Raw genomic sequence first — 18,847 nt, 5'->3', positions numbered from 1 at the left:
TAAACCATTTATTGTGCAGTGCGATGCAAGTTCAGTTGGAGTTGGAGCAGTGTTGGCTCAGGAAGACAACGATGGCATCGAACGGCCTATAGCGTACATGTCACAGAAATTGACAAAGACACAAAGGAATTATACAATCACTGAGCTGGAATGCTTAGCCGTGGTGTTAGCCATACACAAATTTAGGGCCTACATCGAAGGCCATGAATTCAAGGTGGTGACGGATCATGCCAGTCTCAAATGGCTAATGAGACAATCAGATTTGACTGGGAGGTTGGCAAGATGGGAATTGAAGCTTCAAGCTTTCGAGTTTAACATTGAACATCGAAGGGGCAAGGAAAACGTCGTCCCTGATGCATTATCTCGAGCGTTTGAAGGACAGGTTTCGGAGGTAGTGGAAGAGGTTAGGCCGGCTATAGATCTCGATTCTGATGCCTTTTCGGGGAAGGAATATACAACATGGCGAGAGCAGGTTTCTGAGTCTCAGTTTCCTGATTTCAAGATTGTTGGTAAATTCATTTATAAAAGAGTCAAGTTTCCTTCCGAAAGCACGGATGAGGATGTGTGGAAGCTGCTAGTACCCAGTGAACTTCGCGGGAAGGTAATAACAACAGCTCATGATATCCCAAATGCTGCGCATGGTGGCATTGCGAAGACGATCGAGAGGATACGAAGATTCTTTTATTGGCCACGGCTTGTGACAGATGTAAAGAATTATATCCTCAGCTGTGAGATATGTAAAACATCTAAATATCCTACTTCCACTCTGAAACCACCGATGGGACAGATGGTGGAAACCGGGAGACCTTTCCAAAGACTGTATCTAGATTTTCTGGGACCGTTTCCGCGAACCAAAAAGGGTCACATAGGCATTTTCATAACATTAGACCACTATTCAAAATTCACATTTCTTAAGCCGGTGAAGAAGTTGGCCTCAGGACCTATAATTACTTTCTTACGAGACGAGATCTTTAATTGTTATGGTGTACCCGAAGTAATAGTAACCGATAATGGGACTCAATTTCGAAGTAAAGAGTTCAAGTCTCTTCTGACAGAATATGGTATAAGACACCAATTTACAGCGGTATACAGTCCACAGTCTAACGCGAGTGAGAGGGTAAACCGTTCCATAAATGCCGCTCTTAGATCTTTTGTGAAAGACGACCAAAAGTCATGGGATACGTATGTTAGTAGTATTAACTGTGCTCTGAGAAATAGCATTCATCAAACGACAGGTGAATCGCCATATAGGATATTGTTCGGTCAAGGGATGATTTTACATGGTAAGGACTACGAACTACTGCGAAGGTTGAGGTGTCTCGAGGATACAGATTTACAGTTACAAAGAACAGATAAATTTAAATTATTACGAGATTCTATTCAGGATAAAATTCGAAAAGCCTATGAGAAAAATGAACGACTATATAATTTAAGAGCACGGAATAGAAATCTGGAAATTGGACAGGAAGTCATAAGACGCAATTTTGTACAGAGCTCACGACCTAACAGATTTAATTCTAAGCTAGCACCAACTGGCGTGAAGGCAATACTTTTAAGGAAAATCGGTAATTGTTATTGTGAACTAAAGGACTGTGACTCTGGAAAGCAAGGAATATATCACATGAAAGACATATGGACGTAACATAATTTTTTTTTTTTTGTTTTTTTTTTTTTTTGTAAGTGGTGTATATTTGTAAGTTGTGTTACGATTTTAAAGGCGAGTGCTACTTGTTCAATAAAAAAAAAAACAAAAACAAAAAAATGAAAAAAATAATTCCGATCTAGTAGTATTTGCGTAGAAAATAAAAAGTCAAGAAAAAAAAAGAAGAAAAAAAATCGACGGAGAAGAACAGGAACGTTAGACACCATTGGAAGAATACGAAAAAAAAACCGATTTTGGTGTTGGACGCTGCAAACTGAATTTCTTTAAGAGATTAAGGGAAAAGAACACCAGGACTCTCGTAAATCCTGGATAAAAAAAATATAACGATTTGGTGTGGAACGAAGACATCTTCTTCTATAGATTGAAGGAACGAGCGGGAATTCATAATCTAAACGAGACTATAATTTGTGGGATAATTCCGCTGTTGATAAAATTTTCAATCCCATCACTCACGCAAAAGCCATATTCAAATTTTTTCAATGATGGATGCAGATAATTTGTAAAGTCTGATGGTAGCAAAGAAAATTGTATGAACTAATAAAAGAATTATCTGCGTAAACCTATTGGATAATGTTTGGCTAATGAAAATGGAAGTCTCTAACTGTGAAGCAGAATACTAAGATCGCAAACTATCACTACGTCAATTTATGAATACCTTAGTATAGTCTTAATTTGCCGTATTTTCATAAACATTGATACATTTAATCAACCTTATTTTAATCAACACACTTTTACCTTGACTGAGCTAAGCATTTTGGAGGCAAATTAATTTTCTTATATATTAGCATTATGATGGACCAGAATCCCAATCAACAGGCCTGTGGATAAGGAGGATGTCTGTCGGTAAGTTCCAATATTTCTGTTTTCCTTCCAAATTGTGATAGCTCAACATTTATTTTACCTTAACAACATACTTAACTATAACTGTACTTAATTTCCATTCTTCACAAATAATTATTATTTAATTAATGAAAAAAAAAATAATTTGATTTCCACTAAATTGAATTGAACCTCTTATTAACTTTTTCAAAATACTATATTAGTTCATATATTTATCCTTTGCTTCACGAGTGTAAGACACTGTATAATATATAATATATGTTACTTTAAATTTATAATGTCTTATTAAACATTGTCCAATTCTCGAAAGGTGATGAAGGCTAAGTAAAGGATATCCACTTTTGGGCTGACCATAATATCATCATAGATGTCAGCAAGGTGGGCGGGTACAGAATAGGGACAGCAAAATTACATCATATGCTACCCTAAAAATTTCACTGGTACATTCTATGCTATATTCTTTCACCTTTTTTTTTCATAGCTACCTTTAAAAAAAATTCTTTTATGTTGACTAATCATATCTTCTCTCTGATGGACAAGAACTGCCCCAGACTGAGCACGGCCAGGGCCACAAGGTAGCCAAGTCCAAACGAGAAAGGAACCTTTTTCTTTCATGCTATGATACCCATTTTTAAGTCAAATCACTTAATTATAAGGACAATACGACTTCATTGAAAAGTGTATCGACTTTTGGACAAGGAAAAAACTTTATATTAGAAAAATGCGTGTTCTATGCTAAGCAAAATTTGCATTCGTATTTTAAGGACATGATATCTTTGGCTTCACGACAATATTTTTTTTCAGTGTAGAATGTAATGCTGAACATCTTTTCGGAATCTACCGAACATAACTGGAATATTTGTAAAAACAAAAATTGTGTTCGGTCGAAACAGGGATCGAACCCACGACCCTTGGTATGAAAGGCGGACGTACTAATCATTGCTCCACGATGCCCAACAAAATATATTTTTCAGTTAAATAAATTTTGTTAATCGGCTCGCGGGCGCCGAAAATGATGCTATATAAATATAACTGTTTGACTGTTCATGACAATAACAGATACGTAGCCCAGTGAATAGTGCGTTGGCGTACACATTGCATAGTCCGCGGTTCGATTCTCCGTCCAGGCGAATGGTAAAATTTAAAAAATGTATAAAATCGAATAATTTCTTCTAAATTGTTTGTATTACAGAAAAAGGTGCTAAGAACTAAAAAAACCCCTCGTGGAAGTGAGAAAGATGTGAGAGCAAAATAAATTAGCCAGAAAATATTGTTTTTTGAGTTAGCCTTTATGCAATTGTGTTTACAAATAAACTTCCTTACAGCGAAAAGTAAATGAGAAACGATCTTTGTTTATCTAAAATTTCGTTTGGGAGGAAAAATTATTGTTTTTGCGTGTAGGATAGGGATACCCCCCATCGTGGTCATATGAGTGTAAATGGGGCAAAAGATATATATGGTGTAAGTATATGGTCTCTAACAACCATGCAAAAATTGGTCCATATCGGTCCACTTTTACGTATAGCCCCTATATAAACGGACCCCCAAATTTGGCTTGCTATTGCTCTAAGAGAAGCAAATTTCATCCGATCCGGCTGAAATTTGGTACATGGTGTTACTATACGGTCTCTAACAACCATGCAAAAATTGGTCCACATCGGTCCATAATTATATATAACCCCCATATAAACCGATCCCCCGATTTGGCTTGCGGAGCCTCTAAGAGAGGCAAATTTCATCCGATCCGGCTGAAATTTGGTACATGATGTTAGTATATGGTCTCTAATGACCATGCAAAAATTGGTCCATATCGGTCCATAATTATATATAGCCCCCATATAAACCGATCACCAGATTTGACCTCCGGAGCCTCTTGGAAGACCAAAATTCATCTGATTCAGTTGAAATTTGGTACGTGATGTTAATATATGGCCTCAAACACACATGCAAAAATTGGTCGATATCGGTCCAAAATCTGAACCGATTTTAACCAAATTTGACACACTTTACAACAATTTTTGTTGTACTCCTTGTTTAAAATTTAAAGCCAATCAGGCTAGGTTAGACTAGATTAAAGTGGCAGTCCGATGAAGTTTCAGGCTCATTTAGACTATTCAGTCCATTGTGATACCACATTAACTAAAAGTACCTATTACATATGGGCACTTCTAGTTTTAGGCTAAAACTATGGCTTCTGGCTTCGGGTGAAATATATATTCCAAAATCAATAGGGTTCTATTCTGACCAAAAAAAACATACTTGTGCCAAATTTTACAAACAGTCGGACACACGGACATGGCTAGATTGACTCAGGATCCGGCCCTGAGCGTTATTGTCAAAGACACCATGTGTCTATCTCGACTTCTTCTGGTTGTTACACACATATTAGAGGAGTGAGGGTGACTGAAATTTTACTCACACTCACGCACATTCTCGAAGCAAAATGTTTATTCACGCACGCTCACGCACGATACATGTGATAGCCAATCCCACTCACGCACGAACTACTTTTGAATACTCACGCTCACGCACGATTCAAGACAAATTCACGAGACTCACGACATATTCCAAACGGAAATCAGCATAGGCAACAAAATTCAAAAATGGAATATAGTTCGAGAGCTAAACTAATTTCAGTTAACATACGAGAGGGAGCCACCGTGGTGCAATGGTTAGCATGCCCGCCTTGCATACACAAGGTCGTGGGTTCGATTCCTGCTTCGACCGAACACCAAAAGTTTTTCAGCGGTGCACGCACAGAAAAAACATGTTTGAACATGGTTGCCGCATACATTTAATGCTTATCTAGAGTATGTAATTGTCGCGAAAACCATGTATTTTGTCTTTGTAAAAATAATTTTCGAGCAGAGAAAAATATATGTTGGCAATAAGCATTTAAATGGTTCTCAAATACCGCAAACATGTTCTATCATTTAAATGATAGAATTTGAGACCATTAAATGTTCGGGAAAATCATGTACTTGACCATTCAATTTTTTTTACTTTTTTACAGGGAAAAAAGTATTTTTATAGGTTAAGTATAGACATGTCTAGAACCATTATATGACCATAAAAACCATTTCCATTTTTTTCGTGACCATTTAATTTTTTAACTTTTTTGCAGCGAAAAGAATTTTATAAAAACATCGAGTAGGTACACACGATTTTCATTTTGCGCGTCAGTCGCGTGTTGATTGTTACTTCGAATGGACGGAGAATACGGAATTACTGTGTTTTGTGTTAATTTATTTATTCAGAAGTGACACGTGGTTTTATGTGAACACAAAGAAGGAAAGTGTAATTGAAAAAAATGTACCTGGTTTTTGTCCCGCATTTTGCTTATAGTATAATTTATTTTTATTTGCAGTTACATGATGCCTGCATTTTTAAATTTGATGGGCACGAAGTAAATATGGAATGATTACTTATTGTTGAAATTGAACCAAAATATAGTGTGTAAAAATATATGATGTTCACTTGCACGACATTGTAAATACAAATAAACAATGAATTAGTTAATAAATAACTAAAAACAAATAAATAAAATTAATTTTGTGTTTTCTTTTCTCAAGTGGCGTCCTTTTTTCGACGACGAAAAAAGTTTTTTCATAAAGATCAAAACATTTTAGGTTGTGACCATGTTCCTTTAACTGGAACAAAACATTTTTGACGAATAACATAACATTATAGATCGTGACCATTGTATTTTGATTCAAACAAAATTTTTTTATCAATATAATAACATTTTAGATGAGGACAATTTTATTTTTCTTAGAACCATGTTCACTGAGCTAACATGGTTGCAGGTGAAAATGTTACATGGTCGCCGCAAAAATAGCTCCTATCATATTATCATATTGCTCTTCGATTGTGGCAATCATGTTTCTTCTCTGCGTGTGGATTATCCTACCTCAGTAATGCTGGTGACATTTCTGAGGGTTACAAAGCTTCTCTAAGTGGTTTCACTGCAATGTGGAACGCCGTTCGGACTCGGCTATAAAAAGGAGGTCCCTTGTCATTGAGCTTAATATAGAATCGGGCAGCACTCAGTGATAAGAGAGAAGTTCACCAATGTGGTATCACAATGGACTGAATAGTCTAAGTGAGCCTGATACATCGGGCTGCCACCTAACCTAACCTAACATACGAGTATTAATTAAATCTTGATTTTTTAGTGAGCGTGATTTTGCAGACATTTTATTCACGCACTTTCACGAACCGATTTTTTTTTTCTCACGCACGACATATTTATTTTAGTCCCATTTACGAGAGTTGCTTTGGATTTTGTTCACGACTCACGTGATTCACACGTGTCACGAGAATTTCGTGTCACGCGCACACCTCTAACACATATGCACTAACTTATAATACCCTGTTCCATACTGTAGCGCAGGGTATAAAACTAAAGTAGTGCATTTTTGATCCTTCTCGGAAAATAAAAAAAAGACAAAACAATCTGGGAAATTTTCTTCATGTTTCGCTTCCAAAGACCATCCTCTCAAAATTATCAAGAAAATCAGAAAACTTTTCTTCAAGATTCAAAATGTTAGGCAAAAAAATCAAGTATACTATCTAATTTTCATAACCTTTCCCTCATTCTCTGTAAATTAATTTGGAGATGTTTAATTCATTCACTGTAATTTATAAGATTTTTAGTTTTTTTCTACGTACTTAAAAAAATGTTGGCAAGGAGTAGGTCCCTCACCACATCGGAGAATTTTTAGACGCGAAAAGGGGATACCCACCTTTCTGTCCAAAAATCAAAAATTCAGGCACTCCATATTAATTTCATAACCTCGCGATAGATAAAAGTTTTCAGTTTTATATATGCGCATAAGCTTTGGATATGTCAACGAATTTCCAAATCTCCTACCCACTTTCCCGGCCTGATTGCTTGCTAAAATAATTTCACAAGCTTATACATTTCTTAACACTTGTGACACTTGTGAATTTTGCATTTTGAGTAAGAATCTGGTATCCCGGGTAGTTTTAAGGAACTTCCATGGGAATTGAAAAAAATCTGAGCATTGAAAACTCTGTTTTCTTTATAAAAGTGTAGCATTACAGGAAATAACCAAAATGACTTAATACTGTAATCGTACTCTCACCACTTGTTTTATGATAATCTGATGATTTCTTTAAAATTTGGTTTTTATAATTTAACTCTTTTTTTTTACTTTCGAATTATCACTAATCTTGACGTATATTACTCATCATCTGGTATCGCTTGCATACAATGTTTGTAAAATTGGTATTAATTCATTACATGACCTTTATGTACATATGCTTCATCATATGAAGTGAAGAGATGAAGATGCGCATATTATAATTATAGGGCTAAATAGCTGATAGCCTGGAAAGGTGATGTAGCATCACTAGAAGTCATTATCTATGGTATAAGAGCATCAATAACACACCGATTGACCAAGTGACCGGGTGGCCCACCAGCCACCCAATGAAGTATGTCTTGGATGTTGCTTCCATAGTTAATCATAGTTAATTTGAATGGTTGTTCTCTAAAAATGTGATGTTTCTATTGTAGTACCCAAATACTTGTGTAAGGTCAGTAAATGTTTTGTAAGTTTTCTTTCTGTGCGTGGATTCCATACAACTAGGCGTATTTTCCAAGACATCATTAATCTTTCCCATTTATTGTACTTACTCGTGTATCTATACATGTTTGCATTTTCCCCTTCCATATTTGTAAACAGTGTTGCCAACAATTGAGAAGCAAATTAAAAAAAAAAAAAAAAAAAAAAAAAAAAAAAACAAGTATATACGGCAGTAAGTTCGGCCAGGCCGAAGCTTATGTACCCTCCATCATGGATTGCGTAGAAACTTCATCTAAACACTGCCATCCACAATCGAATTACTTAAGTTGCGGTAACGCTTGCCGATGGCAAGGTATCTTAAAACCTCCTAACACCATCTTCTAAACTGTATGTAAGTCCATACGTGGTATGTATTAAATCAAAAAGATCCATCCAATACGTATATAATTCAGTTTGACAAAGTAGACATAAAATTTTGACAAAATTTTCTACAGAAATAAAATTTTCTATAGAAATAAAATTTTCACAAAATTTTCTATAGAAATAAAAATTTTGACAAATTTTATATAGAAAGGAATTTTTGACAAAATTTTCTATAGAAATAAAATTTTGACAAAATTTTCTATAGAAATAAAATTTTGGTAGATTATTTTTGGCTCTAGAGGCAACCATGATTATGAACCGATATCGACCAATTTTTGTGTGATTGGACCAATTTTGGTATGGTTGTTAGCGACCATATACTAACACCACGTGCCTAATTTGAACCGGATCGGATGAATTTTGCTCATCCAAGAAGCTCCGGAGGTCAAATCTGGAGAATGTTTTATATGTGGCCTATATATAATTATGGACCGATATGGACCAATTCTGGCACGGTTGTTAAAGATCATATACTAACACTATGTTCCAAATTACAACCGGATCGGATGAAATTTGCTTTTCTTGGCGACTTCGCAAGCCAAATCTGGGGATCGGTTTATATGGGGGCTATATATAATTATGGACCGATGTGGACCAATTTTTGCATGGTTATTAGAGACCATATACCAACATCAAGTACCAAATTTCAGCCGGATCGGATGCAATTTGCTCCTCTTTGAGGCTTCGCAAGCCAAATCTGGAGATCGGTTTATATGGGGTCTATATATAATTATAGACCGATGTGGACCAATTTTTGCACGGTTGTTAGAGACCATATACCAATACCATGTACCAATTTTCAGCCGGATCGGATACAATTAGCTCCTCTTTGAGGCTTCGCAAGCCAAATCTGGAGATCGGTTTATATGGGGTCTATATATAATTATAGACCGATGTGGAGCAATTTTTGCATGGTTATTAGAGACCATATACCAACATCAAGTACCAAATTTCAGCCGGATCGGATGAAATATGCTTCTCTTAGATGCTCCACAAGCCAAATCTGGGGATCGGTTTATATGGGGGCTATATATAATTAAGGACCGATATGGACCAATTTTTGCATGGTTGTTAGAGACCATATACCAACATCATGTACCAAATTTCAGCCGGATCGGATGAAATTTGCTTCTCTTTGAGGTTCCGCAAGCCAAATCTGGGGATCGGTTTATATGGAGGCTATATATAATTATGGACCGATGTGGACCAATTTTTGCATGATTGTTAGAGATCATATACCAACACCATGTACCAAATTTCAGCCAGATCGGATGAAATATGCTTCTCTTAGATGCTCCACAAGCGAAATCTGGGGATTGGTTTATATGGGGGCTATATATAATTAAGGACCGATGTGGACCAATTTTTGCATGGTTGTTAGAGACCTTATACCAACACCATATACCAAATTTCAGCCGGATCGGATGAAATATGCTTCTGTTAGAGGCTCCACAAGCCAAATCTGAGGGTCCCTTTATATGGGGGCTATACGTAAAAGTGGACCGATATGGCCCATTTTCAATACCATCCGACCTACATCGATAACAACTACTTGTGCCAAGTTTCAAGTCGATAGCTTGTTTCGTTCGGAAGTTAGCGTGATTTCAACAGACGGATGAACGGACGGACATACTTAGATCGACTCAGAATTTCATCACGACCCAGAATTATATACTTTATGGGGTCTTAGAGCAATATTTCGATGTGTTACAAACGGAATGACAAAGTTAATATACCCCCATCCTATGATGGAGGGTATAAAAAAACATACCCAGGAAAATAACAAAATGAAATTAATATATTAAAATTTACTGTTTTCAATGTGATTTGCGTTAATCATTTGGTCAAGCTAGGAAATAATGCAATAACGATAAAAATAAAATTAGGTGTAACGGTATTCGTTCTATTTATTAACATTGTTTTCAAAATGTCCGCTTAATATACGTTCGAATTTTGCATGCAATGATGGCAAAGAACATGGCGCTAGCGAATTCAGCTAATAAAATAAAAATAACCAAAACTCACTTAGTTTCATTTGGATCGGATGAACACTGACCGCTTGTACATCAGCATTACGTGGAAAACGATAAATTTGATCTGAGTTAAAATGTTCCTACACCGAAAAGTTATTGACCACATTTCAAAAACTATACAATAAAATTTTAGGACTCGCAATTTATACAATGTTAAATAAAGCAAATTTTCCTTACATTTTTATAGTAAAGTAAAGCATTTGTGATGTATAGAAATCATTTTTAAATTAACTGAGATATTGAATCTTTGGATTTAAAAGAAAAATATTTAAATATACGCTAAGACTTATTTTGAGGATTTGGCATCTTTGTTTTGGGTATTCTAGCCATAGGCTATATTTAAATATTAACTGTTTTTAACCAAATTTGGCACACATTGCTAAACTATTAATTGTGCAAAATTTCGGAAGTGAAACTTTGGCCTCCGCGGTCATATGAATCTAAATCTGGTGAGAGAGATATGTATGGGAGCTAAATCAAAATCAGAACAGATTTTGACCAAATATGGAATACATACATAGTTAGAAATTCAATTATATAATATCTGCACCCTTTCACAAAGATATAAAACTTTTGCCTCTGTGGTTATAAGAGAGTTAATCGGGCGAAAGATATATAGGCGTGCTTATCTATGATTTCAATCAAATTTAGGACACTTATTAATAAGCAAATTAAAAATTTTGGTAAGCGGGTGTAGCAAACTTTGTTCCTTTGTTACAGTTTTTGTATCACTACTATACTGCACCAAACAAATTTATGTATTACAAAATTTTTATTTTTGTTATAAATAAAACCATTTTGTTTGTAAAACCACAGACACAAAAATGTCACATCTTGATATTTCATACTACTATGCAATGCCACACATCCCATATTTATTATTTCGAAATTATAGGACATTTTTTTCCGTCGGTTCCAAAAGTTGTATCAGTTGTAAGAAACGGAGCATCAAATGTTTCCAACTAAAGTCGTTTTTTAACACTCAAAGTGCTAAAAAAATTTGTTCAATTTTGCTTCCTCTGAAATTTCAGATGAACTGGTTTAAATGGTTTCGTGGAGGCGAAATGAGAATATCACCAATAAACTTCAGATAAGCAGGATCCAAACTAGCGACAACATGGATGTGTTTGGTTTCATGCCTTGTAATTCTAAATATTTTAAATATGAATTATATTTGCATGAACCATAATTGTGCCTGCTCCGTCCAAAATTATTGTAATAGCTTGTTGAGCTGAACTAGTTGTTCCTCCACCTGAGGAATTTCCATTGTTTTTCATCGCCATTCGGGGTCAACAATTTATAGGTATGCGCCAGAGAGAAATAAAGTATCCTACGTTTTCAAAAGCAAATTCAAAATTACTAAAATCTTTATTGTTATTTTTTTAACATAAGAAATCTAGTCCACTTGGTGGAAATCAAATATTTATACACACATTATTTAAATTCTGAGTGGTATTGCCTATCGGAGTGGGGACCTACTCCGATAGGTAATACAACGAGAATGTGTGATGAGGTCTCATGGGACCCAGAATAAACAAGTATATACGGCCGTAAGTTCGGCCAGGACGAATCTTATATACCCTCCACCATGGATTGCGTAGAACCTTCTACCAAAGACTGTCATCCACAATCGAATTACTTGGGTTGTGGCAACACTTGCCGATGTTAAGGTAACTTCTTTACATCATCTTCTAATTATAAGATAGTCCATACGGGGTATATGTTAGAAACAGATTAAATACCTATATAATTCAGTTTTTGACTGGTATACCATATATAGGGGAGTCCATAAATAAATACGAACCGACATGAGCCAATTAATAAATAATGAGCCAGTAGTTAAATATGGAGATCGGTTTATACACCGAAAAAAATATCCGTAGTTAAACTAACGCCAAATTTAACTTATTTTTATTGCAAAAAAACTATTTATTGGCAGTTAAATTTTATTATTTTTTTTCGCTAACATCCGAACGAAATAAGCTATCCACTTGAAACTTTGCATAAGTAGTTGTTATTGATGAAGGTCAGATGGTATTGCAAATGGGCTATGTTGCATCATTTTTACGTATAGCCCCCATATAAACCGACACCCAGATTTGGCTTGCGGAGCATCTTGGAGGAGCAAAATTCACCCGATCTGGTTGAAATTTGGTTCATGGTGTTAATATATGGTCTCCAACAATCATGCAAAAATTGGTCCATATCAATTCATAATTATATAAAACCCCCATTTAAAACGTTCCCCAGATTTGACCTCCGGAGGAGTAAAATTCATCCGATCCGGTTGAAATTTGGTACGTGGTGTTAGTATATGGTCTCTAACAACCATGCAAAAAGTGGTCCATATCGGTTCATAATTATAAATAGCCTCCATATATATCGATCCCCAGATTTGGTTTGCGGATCCTCTAAGAGAAGCAAAATTCATCCGATCTGTCTGAAATTTGGTACATGGTATTAGTATATAACCTCTAACAACCATGCAAAAATTGGTCCATATCGGTCCATAATCATATATAGCCCCAAATACAAACCGATCCCCAGATTTGGCTGGCGGAGCCTCTACGAGAAGCAAATTTCATCCAATCCGGCTAAAATTTGGTACATGGTCTAAGTATATGGTCCCTAACGACTATGCAAAAAATTGGTCCACATCGGTCCATAATTATATATAGCCCCCAAATACAAACCGATCCCCAGATTTGGCTTGCGGAGCCTCTAATAGAAGCAAATTTCATCCGATCCGGCTGAAATTGTCATTGTTACTGCCTGAATTGAATATTACTGCGTGATACTCTTATATACAGTTTATGAGCATTAGAGCTACTTAAGTAAGAGCTACTTCATTCCTCTATTGGAATTTCAAAGATGGAACATAAAGTGCATGTACATCTTACACCTGGGTTTGAAAAAATGGATCAATCTCCATTATATACGATTCTCTGCACTTGCCACTACCATCATCAATGCTATTGTCTGGCTTCGAGTAACCTGCAGTGGTGATCACTTTATCATAAATCCAAATAAGATTTCCATGTACATCTGGAATGGAATTCCTGCTGTTTTTCTGCAACATTTGGTTAAAACTAAATCAACTCTTTGATGGTCATCTTATTTGTTTAGAAACCCATAATTAGCTGCACTTACTTGCGAGCCATAAGACACAAAGTGTAACACTTGAAGGTCCCAAAGTCATCTCGAAAGAAAAATAAAAAAACATAGAGAGGTCACAAATAACTACAGATAATGGTAACAAAATGAGATTACAACTAAAACTGAAAAAAAAAATAACAAAAATACCTCAGCATGTCATGGATTATTGAATGGTAGTTTAGTGGGGGGGGAATTCCTGAGATAATAACAAAATGCAATGATTTACGCACCAAGAAGACGCAAAAAGAGAGAAGGCGTCTCAATAGAGGATGGTCTGCAGTGGATCATCGATAAACGTTTACGAGCACAAATTGTTTTGCCATGAGGGATTGTCCATTTACACAAATGATGCCTTAATAAAATTTCTAGAGCACCTATAAATACTTGAAGTATTTAACAATTTTAGCATACTCTCAAGCGAACAGTTCATCCAGCAGTATCCGGCTGTATTAACTCCTCTTCCATATACATTAGAAAAACGAATCATATAAGAACATGCGTGGTTTAATGGTAAGCTTCTTTACTAAATGAATCATATAGGAGAAGTAATCAATTCACATTTTTCCGTTTCCAGGTATTGTGCTTAGTTGCCTTGTCTTCAGCTGCTCCCCAGGGTTACAATTATCCAAGTCAAGCGAATGGACAATATGTACAAACAACTGGTCCAGCGGTTGCTGCCACTGCCTATGGTGGTAATCAGGGCTATGGTCAACATCATCAGGGCTATGGTCAACAACAACAGCCTTTGATTTCGAAACGCTTCTTCATTCATTCTGCTCCCGAAGAAGATGAAGTAGAAGTACAACATCGTGACATTTTGATTGGTACTCCACGTAAAAACTTCAACATTGTCTTTGTCAAATCACCCGCCGCCAAACAACAGAAGACCAAGGTCCGTGTCATTCCCGCCATTAATGAAGACAAAACTGTCATCTATGTATTGGCCAAGAAGAACGATGAAGCCCAAATTGAGGCCCATGTTGAAGAGCCTGCCACCACAACTGCCAAACCTGAAGTATTCTTCATTAAATACAAAACCAATGAAGAAGCCGAACATGCTCAATACAAAATTCAATCCGAATATGATCGCTTGGGCGGTTCTACCATCATTTCGAACGAAGGAATTGCTCCTATCTCTTCGGTTATTGGTAGTCTCGATGGTGGTTCCCATGCTGATTATGGAGCTACAGCTGGCACCGATTTTACTAGCACAGGAGCTGAAGCACCCAGCTCTGCCTATTTGCCATCCGTGAATAAAGTTTAAAATGTGGAAGTATGGAGTTAATTTAGAAACAAAAACAAAGTAGTGTGACTTATGGTCATTAGAACTGATGCGTGATAGACTATTCTGTTACCTGTTATAAATTTAATTATAAGCAAATTGTTTTCATTTCCCTTAAATATAAATAACAAAATCAAGATAATGTATATTTTTTCTAATAGAGGATTAGATCTGAGCTGATTCCACAAATTGCAGGATCCGATCATATATCATACTATATACGAGCCCGGACCGCTTTGCCACGTCTTCCTGATTTTTTTTAGACGAGAGAATACTTTTTTTCGAAGTAATTTTTTAAGGATCATTATGCGTTAACTAAATCAACCATATCATCCACTGAAAATTTCGAAAGATAAAAGAATCCCTTAAATTTTTTTCGACCGACATTCGGTCAAACTTTGATAAAAATTTTATAAATTTTAAATTCGAAGTAAATTTGTTTCAACAATACGTTATCCAATTTTTATTGCTGGATCACGTTCAATGAAAATTTTAAATTTCTTGACTATAACAGTGAAACATCTGTAGAACTGTTAACGATATCAAACTAAAAAATAAACCAGCATAACTCTCTTGCAAAACAAGCGTCGCCATAAAAAGTAGTGAAAATGTTCTTTTTGTATCCGGAAGTGGTGAAAACTTGGCGCAGAAGCGATGAATTTAGTATGGGCCTGTCATAGGACGGATGTGCACCATTTCAACAGCCGTTGCAAAGAATTTGCATCACTTCTTAAGGTGTGATCCGATTTCAGTGTTTTGGATGTGAATGTGTGAAAAAAATTGTGATATTTTGCCAAATAAATAATTTTTATACCCGCCACCATAGAATGGTGATGGCGGTGTTACACATCGAAATATAGATATCCGACTATATAAAATATATATTCTTGATCAGGGAGAAATTGTAAGACGACATAAGCAAGTCCATCTGTCTGTTGTAATCAGGGCTGTGGATTCGAGTCAATTTTGCTCGACTTCGGCTCCGACTCCAGCATTTCTTATTAGCCTCTACTCCGACTCCGGAGTCGACTCCAGGTGGTGTACCTAAATCTCATTTTAACAGTATTCCAATTGTAATTTTAAGGTGTAGTGTTCCAAAAATAGGCCAATATAAGTATTATATTTTGCCATATGTGTTTATATGTCCTAAAGAACCCTAATTTAAAATTTTGACACGACTCGACGACAAATCTCAGCATTTTAGGGATGTAAAGAACTCTACATTTTAATGTCAGGACAATAAATTAAAATAAAAAGGCAAAAAATTTCAAAAACTAATTAGTCTTCCAGAAGTTTAAGAAGTAAAATCCTGGAATTAATCTATATAGGCATTTTATAAAAAATAAATTTATATAAAAAAGAACAGTAAGTAAAGTAGAAAGTCGGGCGAGTAAGTAAAGTAGAAAGTCGACTATATCATACCCTAAACCACCCTTACTGAATTAATAATCATAAGCATTTGTAGGGTAACATTGATATAGGTATGGGAGATAAACCGCATGGGTGCATTACTGGCTGTAGTTGATATTGCACCTACGGAGTTAGTATGCCACTAATATTGAGCCCATTATTAAACAAGTAAGTAAAGTAGAAAGTCGGGCGGGGCCGACTATATCATACCCTAATCCACCATTACAGAATTAGTAATCATAAGCATTTGTGGGGTAACATATAGGTCTGTGAGATAAACCGCAGTTGCATATTTAAGAAAATAAAGGGGTACATATCTATGGGTGCTTTGTGTCAATCTGACTATAGCTCATAGTCAATGTTGCCAGGGAAAATGTTTGGTTTAGCCTACAAGTACAAAAAAAGTTCCCTACTTTCCTATACATTTCCAATTTTCCCTACTATATTTTTCGTTAAATTAAAAAAAAAATGCAAAACAAAAATGGTTCTAAGTACTTTATTATCTTAAAACATGAATAGGCAACGTATATAACTTAGAATATAAATTTGTATTACGACCACGGTTGCCACAGTTGGTAGAATTCTACCTAAATTAGTAATATTTTATTTAACAAAAAATATACATTTATAAAAATAAAATTGTGGAAAAAGTTTCTATAAACAAATTTTTGTGAGAAATTTTTCTATAGAAATAACATTTTGACAATAAATTCTATAGAAATAAAATTTTGAGACAAAATTCCACGGGAATAAAATTTTGAGAAAATTTTTTATAGAAATAATATTTTGAAAAAAATTTATATAGAAATGCAATTTTGAAAAAATGTTCTATAGAAATAAAATGTTGACAAAATTTTCTACAAGAATAAAGTTTACCACACATTGTTAAAGATCAAGCCTTGTCGGTTTCTAATTTCCTCCTCTAGAGCCACCAAAATGTAAAAATTATTACAAATTGTGTTGAGTAAAAATGCCCTACATTTTGGCCTTACGTCCCTACAAGACGCTAAATCTTAGAAAACCCTACATATAGGGAATTTCCCCTACTTCTAGCAACACTGGCTGTGTTGATATTGCACCTACGGAGTTAGTATGCCACTAATATTGAGCCCATTATTAAAAAAGAGACAATCGTTAAATTAGTGTGAGTAATAAATACAAATTTGTAAAAATCGAGCAATATTCTTATATAAGAGCTACAAGTACGTATAAGTACGATCGGCTAGTATATCAAAATTTGAAACTTGAGTAACATTGGTTAATAAATAAGAGTACTATGGCCAAATTTGGGAAAATCGACCGATGCATATATATGGAAGCTATATCTAAATCTGAACCAATTTGCATAATATTTTGCGGGTTTGATTAATACCACAAAAGGTTACCTTGTGCAAGATTTGAGTAAGATCAGTTAAGAAATGAGGCCTGTATGGTCAAACATAAGGTTATTAGGGGCGAATTTTTCAAAATCGGGTGATACATATATGGGAGCTATATCTACATCTGAACCGATTTCGATGAAATTTTGAACATATAGTTAGTACTGTAGAGGACTGGATCTAGCCAACTTTTAGTAAGATCGGTTAATAAATAAGGGTTCTATGGCCAAATTTGGGAAATCGGGCTATACATATATATGGGAGCTATATCTAAATCTGAACCGATTTCGATGATTTTTTGCACATATAGTTAGTGCTATAGAAGACTATATTTAGCCAAATTTGGGTAAGACCGGTTGATAAATAAGGGTTTTATGGCCAAATTTAGAAAAATCGGGCGGTACATATATATGGGAGCTATAGCTAAATCTGAACCGATTTCGATGATTTTTTGCACATTTGGTTAGTGCTATAGAAGATTATATTTAGCCAACTTTGAGTAAGATCGGTTTATAAATAAAGATTTTGTGGCCAAATTTGTGAAAATCGGGCGAAACATATATATGAGAGCTATATCTAAATCTGAATCGATTTGGATGAAATTTTGCAGACTTGAAGGGCAATGGAAAAGATTGCCTTTTGCTAAATTTGGTGATGATCCGTTTGAAAAAACGCGCAACGTGACCCCATTTGTCGAAATCGGGCGATACATATATATGGGAGCTATATCTAAATTTGATCCAATTTCTTCCAAATTCAATAGCGTTCGTCCTTGTGTCCAAAAAACTCCCTGTACCAAATTTCATCAAAATCGGTTAATAATTGCGACCGGAATCCTATGAACAACAAATACATGGACAGACGGACGGACGGACGGACGGACACCAAGCGCTAGATCGACTCAGGAGGTGATTCTGAGTCGATCGGTATATATTTTATGGGGTCTAAAATCAATATTTCTGGTAGGCACATTTTTTGGCCGATCAAACTTATTATACCCTGACCACTATGTGGTTTAGGGTATAAAAAAAGAGAACATCGTTCAATTCGTGTGGGTAATAAATACAAATTTGTAAAAATCAGACAATATTCTTAACATATGTAAGAGC

The 18,847-nt window shown here is 35.4% G+C and overlaps 1 protein-coding gene across 1 annotated transcript; it reads left to right on the top strand.

Moving 5' to 3' along the window:
• The first annotated feature begins 13,820 nt into the window (after window positions 1-13,820).
• Window positions 13,821-15,091, top strand: LOC142232156 (uncharacterized). The gene is made up of 2 exons (XM_075302877.1): window positions 13,821-13,840; window positions 14,208-15,091. Exons 1-2 carry the CDS (start codon window positions 13,821-13,823, stop codon window positions 14,929-14,931), a joined length of 744 nt encoding a protein of 247 aa, XP_075158992.1. The 3' UTR covers window positions 14,932-15,091.
• Window positions 15,092-18,847: the final 3,756 nt, after the last annotated feature.

Source organism: Haematobia irritans, chromosome 1 (genome assembly GCF_050003625.1).
Source record: "Haematobia irritans isolate KBUSLIRL chromosome 1, ASM5000362v1, whole genome shotgun sequence".
Lineage (NCBI taxonomy): Eukaryota > Metazoa > Arthropoda > Insecta > Diptera > Muscidae > Haematobia > Haematobia irritans.
The sequence above is the reverse complement of the archived record's forward strand: the minus strand, read 5'-3'. Positions and strand labels throughout refer to the sequence as shown.

Bases quoted from the DNA above. Each gene is read 5' to 3' on its own strand.
- LOC142232156 (XM_075302877.1), top strand. From the start codon at position 13,821: ATGTCATGGATTATTGAATG. The intron at 13,841-14,207 runs GTAGTTTAGTGG...TGAATCATATAG, and splicing joins ATGTCATGGATTATTGAATG to GAGAAGTAATCAATTCACAT.